At 41.7% G+C, this 20,117-nt stretch overlaps 1 protein-coding gene across 1 annotated transcript; it reads left to right on the forward strand.

Moving 5' to 3' along the window:
* LOC106884571 (succinyl-CoA ligase subunit alpha, mitochondrial) lies at nt 1–7,229 on the forward strand. Its single transcript, XM_014936045.1, has 7 exons — nt 1–134; nt 669–881; nt 970–1,027; nt 3,288–3,371; nt 4,331–4,482; nt 4,983–5,171; nt 6,144–7,229. The coding sequence occupies exons 2-7, from the start codon at nt 759–761 to the stop codon at nt 6,168–6,170; spliced, it is 633 nt and encodes a 210-aa protein (XP_014791531.1). The 5' UTR covers nt 1–134; nt 669–758; the 3' UTR covers nt 6,171–7,229.
* The last annotated feature ends 12,888 nt before the right edge of the window (nt 7,230–20,117 follow it).

The following is a 20,117-nucleotide window of genomic DNA, read 5'->3' on the forward strand; positions in this document are numbered from 1 at the left end:
TTTTCTCTCTCTCCTAGGGCACCTTTCACAGCCAGCAGGCATTGGACTATGGCACCAATCTAGTTGGAGGAATTTCTCCAGGGAAAGGGGGAAAAACTCATCTGGGTCTGCCTGTGTTTAATTCTGTGAAGGAGGTAATTTGCAGCAGTGACTGGAGGGCAGACAATTTAATGCTGCTGAAGGGCTCCTTGTTTCATTGCTCACACTGGAGAGACAAATGTTTGAGCCATGGATGTCACTGTGCAAGGAGCGAAATGGAAGCCTTGCAAAAGAGGGAGCATCCAGTGTGATGAAGCATGAGTTTGGCTTCCACTGTGAAGTTCACAGAGTCTGGATACACTTACTTTATGCATGCACCTAGTTTGTGATTGATTCTGGTGTGTATGATGAATTTTTAGCAAACTGTTTTCTAAGGGTATTTATAATGGGGATTCATGGAGCAGATCCTTTCCAGACAGTGGTTAGTTCTCAGTTCCTGAGTTGCGTTGTATGTGTCCTATCTTCAGGGAATTTAACACTTGCGTTGATTATAGTAAATTAATATATATCCATTTACTTAAAATATATCCATTCATAGGCGTGGATTAAATGACTAGCTGTCATGTGTGTTCTTTGGCCCCACTAAATACTCAATATCTTTTTTTTTTTTTTTATTATGTCCATTATAGGCTAAAGAACAAACTGGTGCTTCTGCCACTGTTATATATGTACCTCCTCCCTTTGCTGCTGCTGCAATCAATGAAGCGATCGATGCAGAAATGCCCTTAGTTGTATGCATTACTGAAGGTATTCCCCAGCAGGACATGGTTCGGGTTAAACACAGACTGCTTCGGCAAGATAAGACTCGACTAGTGGGCCCAAACTGCCCAGGAGTCATCAATGTAAGTGACTTCTGGATTTGCTCCAAGGCTGAACCATTCTTAGTGATGGTTTGAATGTTCCATCTGACTTCTCCCACTCTTTCCTTAGCCTGGAGAATGTAAAATTGGTATCATGCCTGGTCACATTCACAAGAAGGGAAGAATTGGTGAGTTCTTGAATATTTATGCATCATCTAAAACTAAAGTTTGGTACTCTACCATTTGTCTTCATGAGGCTAGTCACATCCTGCCCTGAAGGCAGTTGACATGCTGTATAAACAGCTTGTCTGTCCTTCAGTTTGTAACTGAACTTTGCCTTTATCAATCCTGAAGGCCAAAATCAGTCAGGCTACCACGGCAGGCACTGAGTACTGATGGTAGAGGCAAAGCAATTGAAAGTTTCCTTAGGTAATGTGATTGACTTGGTTTCCTTAACGCTCTCCTTGGAGGCCTCCATTTATCTTTGACTGTGAGACCACTAAGCTCTCTGATGCTATTCCTTCCAACAGCTAAACTCCTGAGGACTAGGCTCCTACGCCTATAGGGAGCTCACTGTTATAGCAAAGAGAAGAAACTACAGGCAAGTTTATAACATGATAATTTAGACAACTATACCATGGCGAGTGGAAGTGACAAATATACCCACTTCTCAGACCTCAAAATTAAGGTCAGAAAGGCAGTGACAGTAGTTATGCACCCTGTTGCGTGCAAGCCTCTTGTCCTGACTTCTTCTGGTTTCTTCTTCTAACCTGCAGAAATAACTACTTGGTTTTTTTTAAAATAGTGTCATTCAAGAGCTATAAAGAAAATTCTTTAGTGTGCATTTGTAATTAAGTAGAGCTTCAGAAGCATTGTATACAGCGTATGCTGCTGGTATCTGTCAGCCGGGGTCAGCAGTCTAACTTGAGCACAGTACCCTTTGCAGCAACATTTTTGGTGAAAAGTGTTTTTACTGCAGAAAAATCTGTTCAGTGTTCTTGAACTACATGGTCTCGGTGCAGGTTTTCTAACACAAAAAAACTGTCTCTGCTACTTAACCACTACTGACGTGAGAATAAGCTGTACCTAGCGAATACTGGAGGATGTGTTGACACCTCTGCCTTTCAGAAGTACCTATAAACCTGGAACTGAAAAGTCAGACCACTGCAATCATACCCTATATAGATACCATCAAGGCATTACTCCATGACCGTAATAGGTAGCACCAACAGATGTTGCCTTTAGCTCCCTTCTGAATCAAAGTTCTGTTAAGATTTTCTAAATATCTACAAGAAATGTCTTGTAGTCCTGCAACACTAAAATCTGAATGCAAGGCACATCAAGTGCAAAAGAATATTTTAAATCCTGAATCCAGTTGCCCCGCTATTCCTTGAAGCATTTTCAATGGTGATCCAAGGATCAGGGAATGAAAATGCAACTTTGCTATCTCCCCAGCTTCGGTTAACACTGTGACCTTTGGTGATACCCTCCCCAGCTTTCTATTACTGTGAGGTGTCCAAGAATCATTTGATCGCTTTGGGATGCAAGCTATAAAAATAGCCTTGGTCTTTGGACCTTCATCTGTATCTTCTCTGAGGCAATCTGATCTTAATAGTAAACAGGAAGCCCTTTGCAAACATAGCAAAGCAAAAAACCTTTGCTAGCAGACACCTACACTGTCCAGTACAGAGTTGATAAAACTAAAGTTGTTAGTTTAGTGGTGTATTTATTCCTCTGTTCATTCAATAGACTCATTATATTCCTTGTTAGATGACTTGAAGTAAGTGGAAGATGATGTCTGTTTTTCCTAGAAACCTTCCCTCTTGCAGTACTAAAAGAAACCTTGACTTAGAAAAATGACCAAAAAACCCATGCAAATATTTTGCCCCTGATTTAGTCTCTGTGTTACTTTCCATCCTGAATTTAAAACTAGGATTGTGGTCTCTTGCAGTATTGTAATGTAAGTGCTGAACGTGTATTGTAGAGCAGTGAGCCTCAACTACAAATACCTCAATAGTGATAATTTGCATTTGTGCAGCATTTTTCTGTTCTAGAGGATCTCTCGTATGCCTGGCCAAATTGGAGATGTGATTATTACGGAATTCTTTTATTAACTGTTGAGCTGCAGCTCAAGTTCAGTGCATCAGCTACTCACATACAAGACAAGAAGTATATTCTTCTATTTTGTTTTTAGATTTTTTTCCTGGTAAAGCTGCAGCATGAGGAATGTTGTCTCAGCCAGTATTACTGACTTTCTGGGTACGTTTAGTCTGCTGACAATTAAGTGTCAAAAAATGCCAACCAGTAAATAGTATAGATAGAATATTTTATAGAGTTTTCATGTTTTGGCAAGGGTAGTGGGAAAGCCTGGCATTTGGTCTATTAAGGTGATTTTCCTGAATGTAAAGGTATATTAGTATTAAGTTTATTTCATTTTCTTTCCTAAAGGTATTGTGTCAAGATCTGGAACTCTGACATATGAAGCTGTTCATCAGACAACGCAAGTTGGATTGGGGCAGTCTTTCTGTGTTGGTAGGTTTCTTCAGAAACAGTCTGTTGCACCTAGACTTAATCTGCTTTTTCTTCACAAGAAGTAGTCCAAAGTAATTTCTTTTTGCGTTGGTAGGTTTCCTCAGAAACAGCCTGTTGCACCTAGACTAATCTGCTTTTTCTTTACAAGAAGTAGTCCAAAGTAATTTCTTTTTGCAAGAAATTGCTGAATGGCAATTATGTTGAGAAATGAGATCCCTACGTGCTGTGAAAAGTATAAGCTTTCTCTATTATCATTTCCACATCAGATAATTACAAAAAAACCCCAGCTATGAACAGAGAACCGCCAGAAAATATGATGTCAATTCGGACACACATTTTCTGAAAAAGTTTAGTATTATACAGGGGTAGGGCATTTTTAGGCATTTAGTTGGGTATGTTAAGTAAACTGTGCTGTGAAAAGTATAAGCCTTCTCTATTATCATTTCTACATCAGATAATTACAAGCCTAAAAACCAGCTATGAACAGAGAACTGCCAGAAAATATGATGTCAGTTTGGACACAAATTTTCTGAAAAATTTTAGTATTATACAGGGGTAGGGCATTCTTAGGCATTTAGTTGGGTATGTTAAGTAAACTCAGGTTTCTTACAGCAAGATTCTGGAGCTGGGCTCTTAGTCCTACTATGTCTTATACAGAGAGTCTGCATAAGGCATGATATTTTGCATATGGTTTGAAAGGTGACGATTCAGATATTAAAGCTTTCTGTAAGTTGTGGGGGAGATATTTGGAGCTGGAATTTGTCCCACTGACTTGGGAAGAGCCTTCAGAGCTGCCCCTCTTATGAGCTTTTGGAAATACTCTTCATGCTTAAATCTGCTTTGAAACTTCTATTTTAAATGCAATATAATTTTTTTGAGTTAATATTTTTTTTTGTGGTTATAATTTTTTTCAGGGATTGGAGGTGATTTTTTTTTTTTTTTGTTATAATTTTTTTCAGGGATTGGAGGTGATCCCTTCAATGGAACTAATTTTATTGACTGCCTTGATGTCTTCTTGAAGGATCCTCATACAGAGGGGATCATATTGATTGGGGAAATTGGAGGAAATGCTGAAGAAGATGCAGCAGCATTCTTGAAAGAAAATAATGCTGTAAGTCTTAAACACCTTGCTTCCAGAAACCTTGGTAGTAGTTAGCCAATTTCTTTTGCCAGTTAGCCATCTTTTGCAGTGTTGAGGGAAAACTCAGTTCAGTCTCTAAGCTATATTTACAGAAAAACAAACAGTCATACTTTGATTAAAGAGAGAGAGTTGAAATTAGGAGCTTTATCCAGATTAAATCTAACTGGAAAGCAATGTCGACTTCTAATTTTTAATCCTGTAATGCTATTTCTAGTCAACATTCTCTTTTTTTGTAATATAGTTGGCTCCATAGAGAGATGTTTTAAAGTTTCTGATTGCTTCTGGTTTACAATGCTTATTGGGAGAGAAACTGTTCCCTACTTTTCAGAGTCTTGGTTCCACGTTGTCTGAGGTTTCTAGCTGTTGAATATCGTTGCCTGGCTAGTTGGTATTTAAATAAATCTGCCATCTGGGATGGCTTTTCATCTCAGCCTCCCCCATGTAACACAGTACCTTTTCTTTTTTCACAGGGTCCAAATGCCAAGCCAGTGGTGTCCTTCATAGCTGGTCTGACTGCTCCTCCAGGCAGGCGGATGGGTCATGCTGGAGCAATCATTGCTGGAGGAAAGGGTGGAGCTAAAGAGAAGATAGCTGCTCTTCAGAGCGCTGGTGTGGTCGTCAGCATGTCTCCTGCTCAGCTAGGTAGCACCATCTACAAGGTTCGTTGCTTGGAAATTGGTATACATGCTCATCCAGAGCCAGAAGCTACTTCTGAGGGAATATGGGTTGGGAGCGTGTCTCTTATCCAAATATACTGTTGCTCTGAACATGGTTAAATGTAAGAACTCTATTGACTGAACAAGCTGCAGTTACCACTTAGATAATATTTGCACGTAGTTTTATGTAGTGTTGCCTTCCTAGAAAAGTAAACATAGCAAAATAGAGAACAGATTACATTTTGCTTTCAAGTGTAGCAACTTGTTGAATTGTGTTTTCTGAATGTGAAGAACCTGAATTAATTTAAAATCTGAAGCATTCTTTGAAAGCAGGGTACTTGAGCAAGGAAAGCCTTGGCATGTAGGTCTGTTTTAAGGACTAGTTCAGAATTATGGTTGAATGAAAAACTTACTTATGAAAATAGGATTATTTTCATTTTTCTTAATTCATATCCAAAAAAAAGGTATTGCATCGCAGCTAGAGGCAATGCATAATTCAGCTGTGCTAGGTAATGTCTTCTTTTTTTTTCTTCTGAGGTGACTGTGTAGCATAGCATCTTCACAGGCTGCTGTGGGATTCTTCTGTTGTGTTTTTCCTTTACTAAAATGAAAATCTTTACTTCATTGCTTCCCTGGCTTGAATCCTTTACTGTAAGGATTCTGCTGCAGTTCTTATACAGAATTAGTGTTTTTCAAGCCTGTTGTGCCCTGCCTGGGAGCAAATGGTTCCCTGACAGCATTGCAGTCTGAGTGCAGTGCACTGACTGCAGTTTAGCACTGCTGGTCGTTCATAGCCTGTTTGTTAATGTGAGGTGGGAGAATACTTATCCTCCTTTGCACACATTATGCATTTTATATTTTAATTTTTAATTCCAAATCAGATTTGCTAAGATAAATACAAAGTAATTTAAAATAAAATAGTACTAGAAGCCTTTTTTCTTTTTCCCACCTGTAATGCTTGTGTGCTATTTGCAGGAGTTTGAGAAAAGGAAATTGCTGTAAGAGAAGACACTTCGGAATACTGTCTCCAAAACATCAGTGCAGCACCTGGCCTCCGCTTATCTTTTGTCTGCTAATCTTCAGTTGCCCAAATGACTGACACTGGTCTCTGAATTTGACTTGGAAGCCATAAACCTCCTGGCTAAACCTGTTTTGGTGTCTCCTTGGTTCAGACATGATCACCTTGTTGTAAATCACAGCAAATTAATAAATCTACTACTAAATCTGATTCATCTTTTGAATTCCTGAAGCAGAGCCATTTCTTCAACTGTCATAAACAAAATAATGAGCCTTGAAGGTCTGAATCTTTTGTAACTTAAGCACTGCCCATTTTAAGGTGAAGTCGCTTATAGTGATGCTTTTAAGGATCAAGGCACTGACTTTATGCACATATCACACTTCGCTTTTTTTTTAAAAAATCCAGTCTTGTTCATTGCTGGCAAGTATGTGTGTTTGAACAATAGGCCAAAGTTTCCGTCCATTAAACCAAAGCTGCTGGATCTGAAGGGGTTGCTTGTTGATCCACGTGGCTGGATATACCTGAAGTCCAGACTTTCTTTTCAAGGCTGATGAGCCATGCACAGTGTAGTCCTCTACTGGCAAGGAATTCTGTTTGTTGTGTAGAGAGATGGAATTTTTATTGACAAAAATTAATCTAATTTCCTGTGCGAATATATATTCAAAATTGTCTGTAACTATAAAAATTATTTGGTCTTTAGCTTACATTATCTTGATTTCGTCTTTATCTTAACTAGGATTGCATTGCTTGTGTGTTCTGAAATCCTCATAACATTGGGACATAATGGAGGAGAATTATTATTCTCTGGAAGAGAATGTAATAAGGTATCTTTCTTATTGACCACTCCCAGCACTGTAATGCAAAGCCCTGTTTTTTTACTTTGGAAGCAGCCCGAGCACCGTGCCTATAAACAAGCGTTATAAGTTTTATCGGGATGGACTAAAACCCAAGATTGCTTTCTTTATATAGAAGACTGAAAATTCATGTAACCCGGCACTTGTCTAGAGCTAACCTTGTGTTCCATAAAGGTGCTGTTACACAAACTCGTGTCGTTATTTGTTTAAAACAGCTCTTAGTTTCCTTACTCAAACGCGTGTGGAATTTCTCTTCCTAGGGCAGCGAGCGGGTACCTTGATGCTGACATTTGCAGTTCCTGGAGTTAAGCCCTGACAAGATGTGTAAAAGGACGGGTCGTATCCCCACTGCCCTGAATGTGTATTGGTGTGTCTCATACACCGTCGGGCACCAGTCAGATGATACAGGCCTTAGGACACAGAGACCAGATGCTGTGTTACTCACCTCGGTATGATTTACTGAAATGACCCTGACGTCCTGTCACTAGCTGGCTGGAGGCGGTATTGAGCGGTAAATCATCTGGCAAAGTCTGTGACAACAGATAGGAATTTTCTTACTAGATCTGCTCCGTTTTCTGGTGGTGCCCGATTTAATCAGCAGTGAAAAGACCAAACGGTGCCCTTTAGCTAGAGAAATACCAGTGCTAACTTGTCTTGGTCTGCGTAAGAGTGCAATTCTTCACCAGTGGATGTCAGGATATTGCAGCCTGTCTTCCATCAAAGTAACTCACGGTAGTGGTGGGCTTCTCCACGACATGGATTTTGGTATGGGTAATGCTTCTTAATGAACTGCCTGAAATTCATCATTGCCACCAATGTTATAACAGATAGCCTTCCAGGACAACTGAGGTATAGTGAGTTTCTTGCTAGGGATCACTCCATGGAAGATCTTTTAGAGACACCAGCTATTTCAGAAGACAGCCATAAACTCCAATGACTGCTGTCCCCTGAGAAAGTGTTTCCTTGTATCCTGAGATTTGAGGATGGGTTTACAAATGCAACCTTGATTCTAATGGCAGCAGTCATCCCGTGCTGCACCTTCACAGCTGCCCAGCTCTGTTTGAGCCTGGGGCACTGCTCTGTACCAGCCCAGAACTGAGCGTCACCTGAGGATGGGGAAGACACCTCACCTTGTCTGACAGAAAGGCTTAGTTTCTGCAGTTTTCTTTTGCTGCCTGAAAATGCGCATTTGACAAATACCATCAGAGCCTCTTACATTGCTTATGACAATGTCTCTTTGGAAAACATATTCACATCTGTTCAATAGCATATGTACTTGTGAATAAATATTTTGAGTAATCCGATCTGGAAAATTGTTAATTTTCTTTTTTCTTAAATGCAAAAGCTAAGTTAGTGTTGAGCCTTAAGCCTGTTGGTACTTTATGACTTAATAGTTTTTATGTGCAAGAGAAACATTGCTGATGTTACTTTTTGAGTTCTCATTTTTATGAAATACTTTTTTTTTTTCTTCTCCCTTCATTTAGACTTTGACAATGGTCTCTGTCCATAAATCACTTGCACTTCTGAGGGATTTTGGTTGGGGGAATTCATTGTCATGCTGATTCTCTTGAACAAAGAGAAGAGGATGCAGATCTACTTTATGTTTTGTTTTTTTTTTTCCTCTTGCTGGGTAATATTTGTCTTTGATACCTAATACTCTCACTAGTAGGTGCTCCTTGAGTTTGGTGATAATAATAATTTTTTTTTGAGGTTGATCAGAGGTGTGTCACACCATGCTTTTTGTGTTTTTTAGAATGTATTAATGCCTGATTATTTTTTTTTTTTCTTTTGTGTTGATGCTGTTTTCCAGGATGAATATTTTAATGTAGTATTCTGGGGGAAAACTGGTAAGTTACTCTCTGTACCTTTATACTTAAAATGATGCTCTGCCTTGAGATTCTAGCAAGGACATTTCTTAAGACTCACTTTATTGAAGCTCACAAATGAAAACAACAAAAAGAAAGTGATACTAATTGATTTGGTCAAATAAGGTGGAGGTGGAGAGGGAAGGAGAGGCTGCTGAAAGATGGTCAGCTCTACACTGCAGTGTCAGCACGTTCTTAAAACTATATGGGATTATTGAGATGATTAGTGGTGGATTTCTCAGTGGTTATTGTCATAGTTTCTGAGCTTTACCACAGTTCTTCAAGTTGTCACATCTTTTGGATGTGCCACATCTTACCCTCTTGCTTACTTTTGTAGTGGATTTAAATTCCACAGGGCCCTAGCACAGTGCTAATTAAAACCAGTTGGCTGCTGTATTGAGATGGTTTAGCTGGTTTTAGATGAGTGGAAGATGCCACTTAGTGCTTTGCAGATCAAACGATAGGTATGAAGCTTTAAGGTGAGGAGAGGAGGGCTCACTAATGGGCCTCTCTGGTGCAAGTGGATTAGAGGCTGCGCTCTGGCAGAAGACTGCTAATTAGGTAGACTGAAAGTACCTACAAAGTCATGTTGTCCTTCAGCCTGGGGCGGTGACTGACCTCTGCTCAGATTCACCACTGGTCCATGGCAGGTCTAGTGATTGGATCCCCTGGTAGCAGCCAAGTGAGGGGAGGGGGGCAGAGCAAATTGGGCCAGGAAATGCCAGGATCTGAGCCTTAAGAGAAATAATAGCAGTTTGAAGGAGAACCTTCGGGCCTGGCTTCTGGGCTCATGGCTTCAAAGTGGTAGCTGACTCATGATGCCCAAAGAATAAGCTCTTAATTGTGTTGAAAGGGTGGAATTAACTATTACCTGCAATCACATCATGATTTGCTCAGTTTACCATAACCTTTGCCCTCCCTTCCCCAGTGCCTGTCACTGGGCAGGATTAGACTAAAGCTTTTTGTAAGAGGGGCTACATGCAAGTCTCATAGTACAGGTAGAAGCCTGCTGGTGGTTTCTGAAGGCAGCAATAGGAGGAGTTGTGCTGCTGTAGACACCTGGCAGGCAGGAGATTCAAGGTGTTTTACACAGCAGGTAGTTCCTCCTGGAGCATCTGTACAGGGTTGGGAGGGCTGAGGCAGCCTCTGGCTTCGTGGTGACTAGAAAGAGCTGATGAAGGGGGGAGAGTCCAGGTTTGACATTTTCCACAGAAATTGTAACACCAAAACAAAAACAGTCTTTTGGACATCAACTTCCACTGCCCTGCTAGCAATTAAATGGGATTTATGCTACATGTCTTTAGCCATATTGTTAAATAATTGGTTCTTTTGAATTACTTAACGAGGTGTTAAACTGTGTTTCTCTATCAAAAGTCCATTTCCACACGGATGGTACATTGGTTTTGTGAGGCAGCAGCACGTATGGGAATTGCTGTATTTAATTGGCATCAAACCTTTGCTCTGTTCAGCCAAAAGCACTGAGGACTGTTCACAGAGGGTTAACTGAGATGGGTGGTAGTAAGGTAATTCACCTTTAAAGTAAGTAGTTCACCATTCTGCATGTATAGCAATGGCTCACCTGCCTCTCTTCCTCCTTTCCTGGTCTGTGTAATGAAGCAGGGGAGCCCTGAGACTGGGTATGTAATGGAGGTGAGTTATTTGTGCAGGGATTAAAATCCGATGGGTACGATTTTTAGGGGAAGGTTATTCTGATACATCCCCTTTCCTCCTGTCTGTGAGAATATGGTTTAGTGTTGAATTGACCTGGAATTTTAGAAATGTTTTTTGTCTCAGAAATGCTGAAACACTTTCCATTTTCAGAAGGAAATTGGCAACTTGTTCCAATTTGAACTTGGGATGCAAACAGGGTATTTCCCTAGAATTGGAAATTTCTAAAGTTTTCTTCTATTAAAAACCTGAGGAAACTTTCTAAGAAGCGTAGCACAATTTTTTGGGGTTCCATCTTAGGCTTTCTGGCACAGTGTGTCTTCAGCCTGATCTGTTGGACCTGCTGAGCATCCATAGCTGACTAGCACACTTGGATCCGAACAGTCCACGGCTGTTCAAAGCACCCAAAGCTTCTCATTAAAAACTGACTTGCTTTCTGCAACAGTTTTGTGATCTCAAAAGGGAAAGAAAAAGATTGCTCTCTGTTTACACAAACCACATAAATTTATAGAACTGGGAGGAAAAGAATGTTTTTTTCTAATCACTGAACAGCAGTGTTTGTGCTGGGAGTAGGCGCAGTAGCCTATAATGATGTCTGTGCTGTGCAGATACATAATTAAGGGTCTCTTAAAAATCTGTTTTGTTACTGTGAGAGACAGCACAGCAAATTTATAGTTTTCAGCACATCTGTAATGTTATGAGAGTTGCTTTAAAAAAACCCACGACAGTCTATTTCTTTTCATTTGTGGTTTTGCTCTCTAGGTGGCAGGTTTTGACACCAAAACGCTGTTTTCATTCCCGCTCAGAACTCAGGGGCTCAAAATGTGCTGGAGAAATAGAAGATGAAAATAAAACACTGCTACTTTATTCTTTCTGGATGTTCTATTGATTTACGATCATATCCTTTTATGCGAGTGGGGAGAGGTGGTAAAGAACCTCGCTGCTTTCCCTCTCTGTGCTCTCTGTATGCTCATGATGTTGAAATTTCTTGTTTTTTCAAGCTGGTATGAGTAATGTTGTCTGAACTGTGTGGCTTTGGCAGTCAAATGGGACCTGCCTTAGAGAAATACCTGTCTTCATTTTGAAATGGACAAGAAATGGCTTAGACTATTTCTTTCTTAGCAATTCTGACTTAGCCTTTTTTGTTTTTATTCAGTTGCCCGAGGGTGGAGGGCGGAAGAGGGGGAGAAGAGGTAGGGCTGCAGGGAGGAGAGAAATGGATTGTCAGACTTAAAAGGATTTTTTTATTTACAACAGCAAAAAAACAAACCCAAGAACCCAAACCCAACCAGTGCATAAAAAAAACAAACTATGAAATAGTCACCAACTGCTGTGTCTACACACAGAAGCAGAAGATTGAGCTCTTTGGAAGAAGAGCATCTTCCATACCATTATGTTCACCAGTCTCCATATGCTGAAGGTGCCCAGGGCAGTGGGTGAGCAGTGCCATTAGGGACTGGACCAGTCCCTGAGTGCAAGCTGTAGGGTGAGACCAATTCGTTGAGGGTCTTTGGTGTCAGCCCTTGTATGGAAGAGACCAGCTCTGCTGAAAGGGGTCCTGTGAGCTGTGTTTGAAAAACAGCTGCTGTGTATGTGGAGACAGGTTGCACCTGCATGTGAAAGCATCTCTGAAAGATTCACAGCCTGAAGGGCTGTGTCTTGCTCAAGGTCATTTCTTGTTCTGCTTTCAGACTGCAAGTCTTACTATTAACTACTTCTGGCTGCAAGGAGGAGAAGCACTAGGCGGGAGATTTAGTCTCCGATCGTTTCATTTAACTGGATATATTTTATTTATCTTTCTCTAGGCAGCAGTTATGTCTGTTCAAGACAGGCACTAAATTTTTTCTCTTTCCCACAGCATAGATGAATTGGGACTAAATCCAGCTGAAGCTTCGTAGGTGCCAGCCTAGGCTCTGGTTCAGCCGTGTTCTGAAACATGGAATTGGGGGCAAGATCCATATCCATCTCCCAAAGTTTAGACACCTGGCAGAATTGGGTGCTTGGGGAGCGCATATGAGAAACCAGGCAAGGACAGAAGAACCTCTGAAACAGTCCTGTAGACACATTTCATCATTGATCTCTAATGATTATAACAGGAACTTAGATACTCAAGGCACAGGCATTTACACCTACATGGAGACGACTACACTGGGAGGACAACTAGGTTGTCTCTCTCTGGAGATGCGCTGCTTTTCCTCCCCTTGGTCAAATGACTTACCCAAAGTCACGTTGAAAGTTTCTCTCCTGAAGCCCATACCCACACCTCAAGCGTCACCTGAGTTTTCCTTCCAGTTCCTAGTTTATACCATTTGTACTTGGTATGCACTGTGCTATCCTCATTTCTGATGCATTGGAACGCAGCCGCAAATCCGTATTTTTCAATTTGTCCTGTTTATGGTACATCCCATTTCTGTTGCAAAAACACTGTTAATAGGTTATTTAATGCGTCTTTTATAAATCATTTGAGAACGCCGAGATGTGATGCTTGTACAGGGAACAAAATCATACAGCATTAATCCACTCTTTCTTGCAATGATTCTAGCTATGATGGAAAACAATACAATTAGAAGCCATTCTTTCAGCCTGGAAATTGTAATTGGATTGTGAATTTTATAGCAGCAGCCTTCAAAAAATAAACAAGAATTAGTCAACTAAAGAAAATATGTTCAGCTTGTTTCTAGCAGGGGCTGTGTTCTGTGGTTAACTTTAGGGTTTGTGGGTTTGTTGTTGTTTGTTCTTTTTTTTGTTTGTTGTTGTTTTGTTTTGCTTTGTTCCTGGCAAATAAGGCAACCTCAGAGGCTGCAGACATGGATTTTTCCCTAGAGAAACCTGCTGCAGTGCCAACCGCTCAGCCTGAAGCAGGCACCTGTGAGTCCTTCTGTCCTCTTTGCTTTCCACCTTGAAGCTTGTTTGGAGCTTCTTTGGAAGTATTAGTGCTCCTGTGGATCAGATTTACGTTGAGATTTGGTGGAGAAGCAGCCTGTGAACTTGGGTGTTCTTCCTTAAGGCACTTCAGTCATGCCGTTTCCTTACCCTTATGCCTTTGGCTCTGTTCCTGTAGCAAGATCCTGTCTAGCAGACCCTCCCGAGGAGATGCTGTGGGTATCTTTTTCAGAACCAGCCCCAAGAAACACCTTGACAATGTCAATGCTCCCTCCCTGCTATGAAGCAAGGGGCCCCCAGGCTTTGTGTGTCAGCCACCTCCACCTAAATACCCAGGCCCCTTCTGGTGAGGATGTTCTGCATTGGGTACACGGAGTGGCAGCTGGGTATGATGTAGCTGCTGTTTCTTTTGCCATCGGTTTTTGGGGGCCCCAAGATCCTCTCCAGGCAAAAATGCTCAAAGAAACCTTGTGAAGCATTTCAGGCTGAATGAGATGATTGTCTTTTCCCAATTATTTCAGTATTTGCTATTAGAGTTTTGCTCAGCTTTAGCTAACAATGGAATCACAGAATCTTAGTGGTTGGAAGGGACCTCTGAGATCATCGAGTCCAACCACAAAAAAAAACCAAAACAAAAACAAAAAAACCAAAAACCACAAAAAAACCCCAACACACGCACCCACACAACCACCACAAAAACAACAAACCCAAAACCACCACCCACCAACTAAACCCTACACCCACAACCCCACATACTACACCCCACCACAAACCTATAATATTGGGCACTAGAGCATGCCCTGAAGAGCCACATCTACACGTTTCTTAAATACCTCCAGGGATGGTGACTCCACCACCTCCCTGGGCAGGCTGTTCCAGTGCCTGACCACTCTCTCAGTAAAGTAATTCTTCCTAATATCTAATCTGAATCTCCCGTGCTGCAGCTTCATACCATTACCTCTGGTCCTGTCATTACGTGTTGAATGTTCACACGTATTGAATGTTCAATACGTGTGAAGAAGGAAAAGAAGTTGGCAGGAACTTTCCTTCTACCTTCCTCTACTTAACCTTGACTTCAGGGTTCACAGAGGGAAAGCTGTTTCCCAGCTATCTCCAGACTACTAAATACTACATTGTCAACTAACACAGTAAGGCCTCATTTGAATTTTACTGTTAGACAGTGAAAAGTGAGGTTTGGTAAACACTACGTATTCTTATGGAGACTTTGTTACCTTTGGTTTATGGTTAAAATAAAATCAGTAACAACACAGTCTCTTGAAAATGCTTATATCCATAAATTTCAGATCCTCCTGTGCTCCCCCCAGCCCATGAGGTTTTGCAGTCCCCCTCGCTACATCACTGTCCCACAGACGGCGCTGGAGACCCTCCCGTGACAGCTTTATGGCTGATGGCTGAAGAACGAACTGTTACTCCTTGCAAATTATTTTCTAGATTGCCACAAAAATATACATCATTGTGTCATGGGATGGCAACTATATTAAATCTGGTTAGATAGTTAGGGTGGGTTGCTGTCATAAATCAGCCTCTGCCTGCCTTGTTGTGGTAGAAATGCAATCAATAGTTGTTGCAATGGTTTATATAGTTAAAAACATTTCCTTTTGCAAAACAAATTTTTAATACTTCTCCAATTCATTAACATCTTGTCTATTTACTGCTTTGAAAAGGAATCAAGCACATCATCCTCTTGGAAATCTGCATTGTCACTTCAATGATGCATCAGTATGAACATTTGGAAGTTGTTAAAAAGGGGAATTATTTCATCACGATAAAAAAAGAAGAATGAGAACAGCTCAGCTGAAAAGATTGCGTTGTCAGTTCTGATTTAATGTGTGAATAATGCTTGCAGGATGGGGAGAACATCTTCTCCTAGATAGATTGGTTTTATGTTGTTAGAGTCTGTGTGCTGGGATTTACAGATTGAAACTATTTTTTTTTTTTTCAGAGGATAGCTGTAATGAACTGGGGTATGTTTCATTTCTCTTGACTATAAGGATCACCTGAATGTCAGTCATGCAGAAGTGTGAAGATGGTTTCGATTAGAGGAAATCAGTCTAAAGTTTGGACCAAAAGCCGTTCTGCCATCTCTCAAGTTCTTGTTGTTTGCCTTGTTGTTTAATTCTGCTGCTTAAATGTCCAGCTCCAGGATGCGAGCACCCTTGTGAGGTTGCCAGCCTATTGCAGTGGCTGTATCTTCACTGGGAGGGGCAGTCTGGTAGCTCTTACCCCAGAGCTGTGCAGAAAAGCTCGAAAACCTGACTTGCCTGCAACCTGAGAGCTCAGAAACTGAGATCGAGGGAACTACATTGTGTGCTCTGTCTATGGGTGTAGCCATAAAACCCTTTTGAAGAGTCCCTTTTTTGCAAAAGCATAAGCAGGGAAACAATTTTTTTAGAGGGTTAAAGAGCTGGAGGTTTGAGGACCTTTCTACGCCTTGCAGCAGTTTCCTGTCTTTGAAGCCATTAAGCAACCTGGCCAAAGTTCCCAGAAAAGAGCTGAACGTGGAAGAAACTCAAAGGTTTCTCTCCTGAGCAAACCCCTTCAGTCGATGTGAATCAGCTGCCTCAAGTCTGAGGGTTACCTGGTTTCCACCTGGAGATCTGCACTGTGTTGCTTTCTAACCTGCTTCTGTGCCTGCACTTTAGGAGGGGAAAGTGATAGCCCACACTCATCCTTCCGGGCAAAGAAAGCATTGCAAATGGAAAAGCTTGTCTTCTCACCCAGTAATTCCCCTACTTCAGTCTTTTCCAGATGAAGAAGATGCTTAGCTAGAAATTTCCTGGGGAAGGAAAGGTGATGTAGGGCAGGCTCTTCTTGGCCATGAGCCTATGTGAAAAGCACACCCAATTTCTGGCTCCTTTCAGGCCTATAAAACGCTGTGTTCCTGCAGGAATACCCAACACTATGTACTTTGAGAGCTCAGGTTTGTGGGAATTTTTCAAAGACTGTGCAGCCTGGATGCTTTCCAGTGAGAGCTCAGGTTTGTGGGAATTTTTCAAAGACTGTGCAGCCTGGATGCTTTCCAGTGAGTATTGTTTGATTTAGCTAAATGGGCCAGGTGATTAAAGAGAGGATGAGATTAGCAGCTTGTTGGAATTTGATTTGTGAATATTTTTATCCTGTGCACTTATTTATTTTATGTTGGGTGTTTTTTCTTTCTGATTAGAGAAGTGAATTCCAGCCTTAAGATTTGAAAACTATGTTCTCCACAGATGTGGCTCTAAAGAACAGCTAATAAATGCCAATTATCCCAGGCAGCAGAAGGTCCCTCAAGGGCAGAAGGCTACAAAGTCTGATGACTCATTTGAGCCACCGATGGCCTCTGATTCACCTACTGTTTGCATCAAAACATTCCTGCTCTCTTTCTTAGGGCTGGTGAAGCCCTTATATACAAAATATTAAAGAAGCAGGGCTATATTTAAACCACTGCTTCCAGAGATGGGACAACTTAAATCCTGCTCATCAGGAATAAGGATATTGGTATCCTGGTTATTAATTGCTTACCTAGTAATTGTCCCATGTCACACACTCACCCCCCCAAAAAGCCTGAAAGCTCTTTAGGAACATTACAAACTAGCAAATGGCACAGTAAGATGGAGCAGAAGGAGAAGAGGCATCTGAAGGTACGAACATTTAGCACAGAAGGGGAAGATAATGGTTTTGCTCAGCTCCAGGTTCAGGCACCTAAATCCAGCTTTGGCCAAATGTAGGAGTGGGATTCAGCTTCCCATGTGGAGATGTCGAGTAGCCAAAGCTTCCACACAGGGCTTGTGGATATGATACAGCATCTATGAAAGACTCATGGGCTAAGGGAGAGCAGACAGAGGCCGAGGAGGGCAGTCTGAGACTCCAAACTGGCATCAGCTGGTTGCTAACTTGACCCTTAGATATCAACTGAGACTTATCTTAGACAACCAGGTAACTCCTGTATTTGGATGCCAAAATGTAGGTATCTCTGAAGCTGAATCCCATTTTAAATGTTACTGAATTAAAAATAAAAGGGGCACGCATGTGGATTTTGACATACAGAAAGCTACGTTCATAAACCAGCTGCCTCCTTTGTCAGCCTGTCTGTCTGCCTGTCTGACCACAGTGACCAGCATCTGCATTTCTGTGCTCTGCTGCTGTTGAGGAGTCTCTGCTGCCAGACCAGTGTGATCAGTCAGTCTTTTTGTGATATGAATCCAAGTGTTCAGCTATTAATGTATTTATTCAATTGGCAAAACATTAGAAGTGTTTTCAAGTTTCTCCTGAGCCTCTGACATAAAGGGTACGTTGTGTCACTTTTCAACAGCAAGAGTTTTAAGAAGTTATTTGAGTCTAGGTCAGTCTTACAGCCCTTTTCACTTTGATGTGAACTCCAGACCCAGAATTAATCGTAGGTTGTGAGCCCTGTGGAGAGAACAGAGATGGCTGGAGAAGAAAAGGCTTTTCTCTGAAGTTCCAAATCGTAGCTGGGGCCTCCTTTTTCCTTTTGTGGGTAATAAGCAAGCACTTGGGTCTGCAGAAAGATTTCAGTGCCTCTTTCCTACACTGGCATCCTCTTAAGGGGTTAAGATCTTAAGGTATCTCAACTTCTGAAGGTGTTTGCAATACTTCTGCATTTGTGAGCAAAGTAATCATTGCAAAGAAGTGTTTGCTGCAGGTCATTGGCTAAAAAGCTTTGGCCCATGTGTTCAGGAGGTCACATTCAATGGCCACAATGGTTCTTTCTGGCTTTCAACACACACAACTCTATATCATTCTAGGCCTCACTCCTAATGTGTGCTTTGTTTTGTTTGAGCCTGAAAAACATGAGAAACAGTGGCCTGGATTTGTAGTACAGGTAAGTGTTCTTTGAGGGCTTTAACCAAAGTCTACTATTACTTTATCTCGGGGAAACTCAAGCTACGTACACAACCCAGATGGCAGGAAGTGAGTGGCTGGGGGATCATAGGATAAAGCAAGTTGGGAAGAGACCTCGGGAGGCTTCTAGCTCAGTCTCCTGCTCAAAGCAGGGTCAGCTACGGGGTCACTGCAGCCAACCCAGGCTGGCAGCAGCATTTGTTTCAGGAAGTTGTTATTTTAAAGTGGAGCTGCTTTGCTCTGCTCTCTATCACCACTGTAATCAGGCACTTCAGTTTCGTGAGAGGGACTGGTAGGACCGTGACCCAGCGTAAGCTTCCAAGCACTAAGGTAGTGAGGGGACAACTATCCTTGTGTGCACCTACAAGTCTGGAACAGCAGAAAGAGACCTTGCAACCAAGCAGGCACTGTAGGATAACTGGATGGCTACTGGTTGTGGTGGATTTTTCTATATTTTTGGAAGAGTTCATCCTTCTTTTCTCTGCAAGAGTCTGCATCAGTCGTCTCCCTCCTGTCTTGGAGAAGGACTTTGTATTCCTGTCTAATTCATGCTGGCTTCAGACGAACTTGGCATTAAAATTTCTGTTCTTCATCAATTCCATGCTGTCGAAGATGGTCAGATTTAGGCCAGGGCTGGATCTGTCTGTACTGTCAATTTTCAGAACTGTCTAGGTGTGTGATCATGTCAAGGGGTGTGAAGTACAATGTGTCAAAACGGGTCATGCTTGTAAGGAGCCACAGAGCTCTTCAACCTCTCCCTTCACCCTGATTTATTTGTTGCTGCATTTCTTCATTCTTGAAAAGTTTACCCTGGCATCTCACTGGGAAGCATGGAAGATGATTGCCTATATGCCAGTATATAAGACACTTGTACAGCAAGTGTATTCTGATACCCATTGTTTAAATCAGAGCTATCTTGTGAAGACAAGTCTTTGGTATTAGATAAGGGGACCAAAGAGCACAGGTGGGGTATAGAGATTTATTCAGGAGTTCTCTCCATGGACAGGGACCAACCATCTCAAAAAGCAAACACTATGGCACAGGAAGAAGTACAGGAGTGTCTAAGTTAATGGCAGCATCTGGCCAGGCCATTAATATGGTGCAGCCATAAAGAAGACACTAGTGTTCCCTGGCTGTACTTCCAGAAGAGGGAGCATAAATGCCCTTCTAAAGGGTATGATGAGTCCTTATCATGACTAAAGTGCTCATGTTAAGAGGGAAATGATGTTAAACTGAAAGACACGTAGAGAATGTCAGCTAGGACGGCTGAAGGCAAGGAAAATGGATTGTCTGCAAGGTGGCCAAAAGAGTTTGCTTTAGAGCGCCAGATGTTTGAGAGAGGATGTGATGTTTGAGTGCTGTCATCTAGGGAAAAATTTTAAAAATGCTGGTCCATGATCAGTCTGTTAGTGCAGAGCACAAAACCTGCAGAATCATTGATGCAGCAACATTCACAGTGGTACACCAGATGTGAAGATGGTAGTCAGGTAAGTGGTGCTCTGTGAGAAGAGCCCTGATGTTGACTATGGGCCATTGGTCCAAGTTGTTTAGAGATCATTGACAGGGATGGAAAAGGAAGGAAAAGAGCTTCTGAAGTGACAGTAACAATACAAGGACAGGTGTGTAGAGGCTGGATATGAGTCTTCTGAAACTAGAAACATGAAGAAATCATTCACGCTCTGGCTCGCTCCACACTGGGAAATGAGAAAGGAAGGGAAAGAAGCCAAACCAATGTGATGTGGAAGGCAGCATGAAACAGCCTGGTGGCTCTTAAGGGTCCTATGCTCCACCTTCCTAG

This window comes from Calidris pugnax, unplaced genomic scaffold (genome assembly GCF_001431845.1).
Source record: "Calidris pugnax isolate Ruff unplaced genomic scaffold, ASM143184v1 scaffold14, whole genome shotgun sequence".
In the NCBI taxonomy this organism is placed as follows: Eukaryota; Metazoa; Chordata; class Aves; order Charadriiformes; family Scolopacidae; genus Calidris; species Calidris pugnax.

Bases quoted from the DNA above. Each gene is read 5' to 3' on its own strand.
- LOC106884571 (XM_014936045.1), top strand. From the start codon at position 759: ATGCCCTTAGTTGTATGCATTACTGAAGGTATTCCCCAGCAGGACATG. The intron at 1,028-3,287 runs GTGAGTTCTTGA...TCTTTCCTAAAG, and splicing joins TCACAAGAAGGGAAGAATTG to GTATTGTGTCAAGATCTGGA. The intron at 4,483-4,982 runs GTAAGTCTTAAA...CTTTTTTCACAG, and splicing joins TCTTGAAAGAAAATAATGCT to GGTCCAAATGCCAAGCCAGT.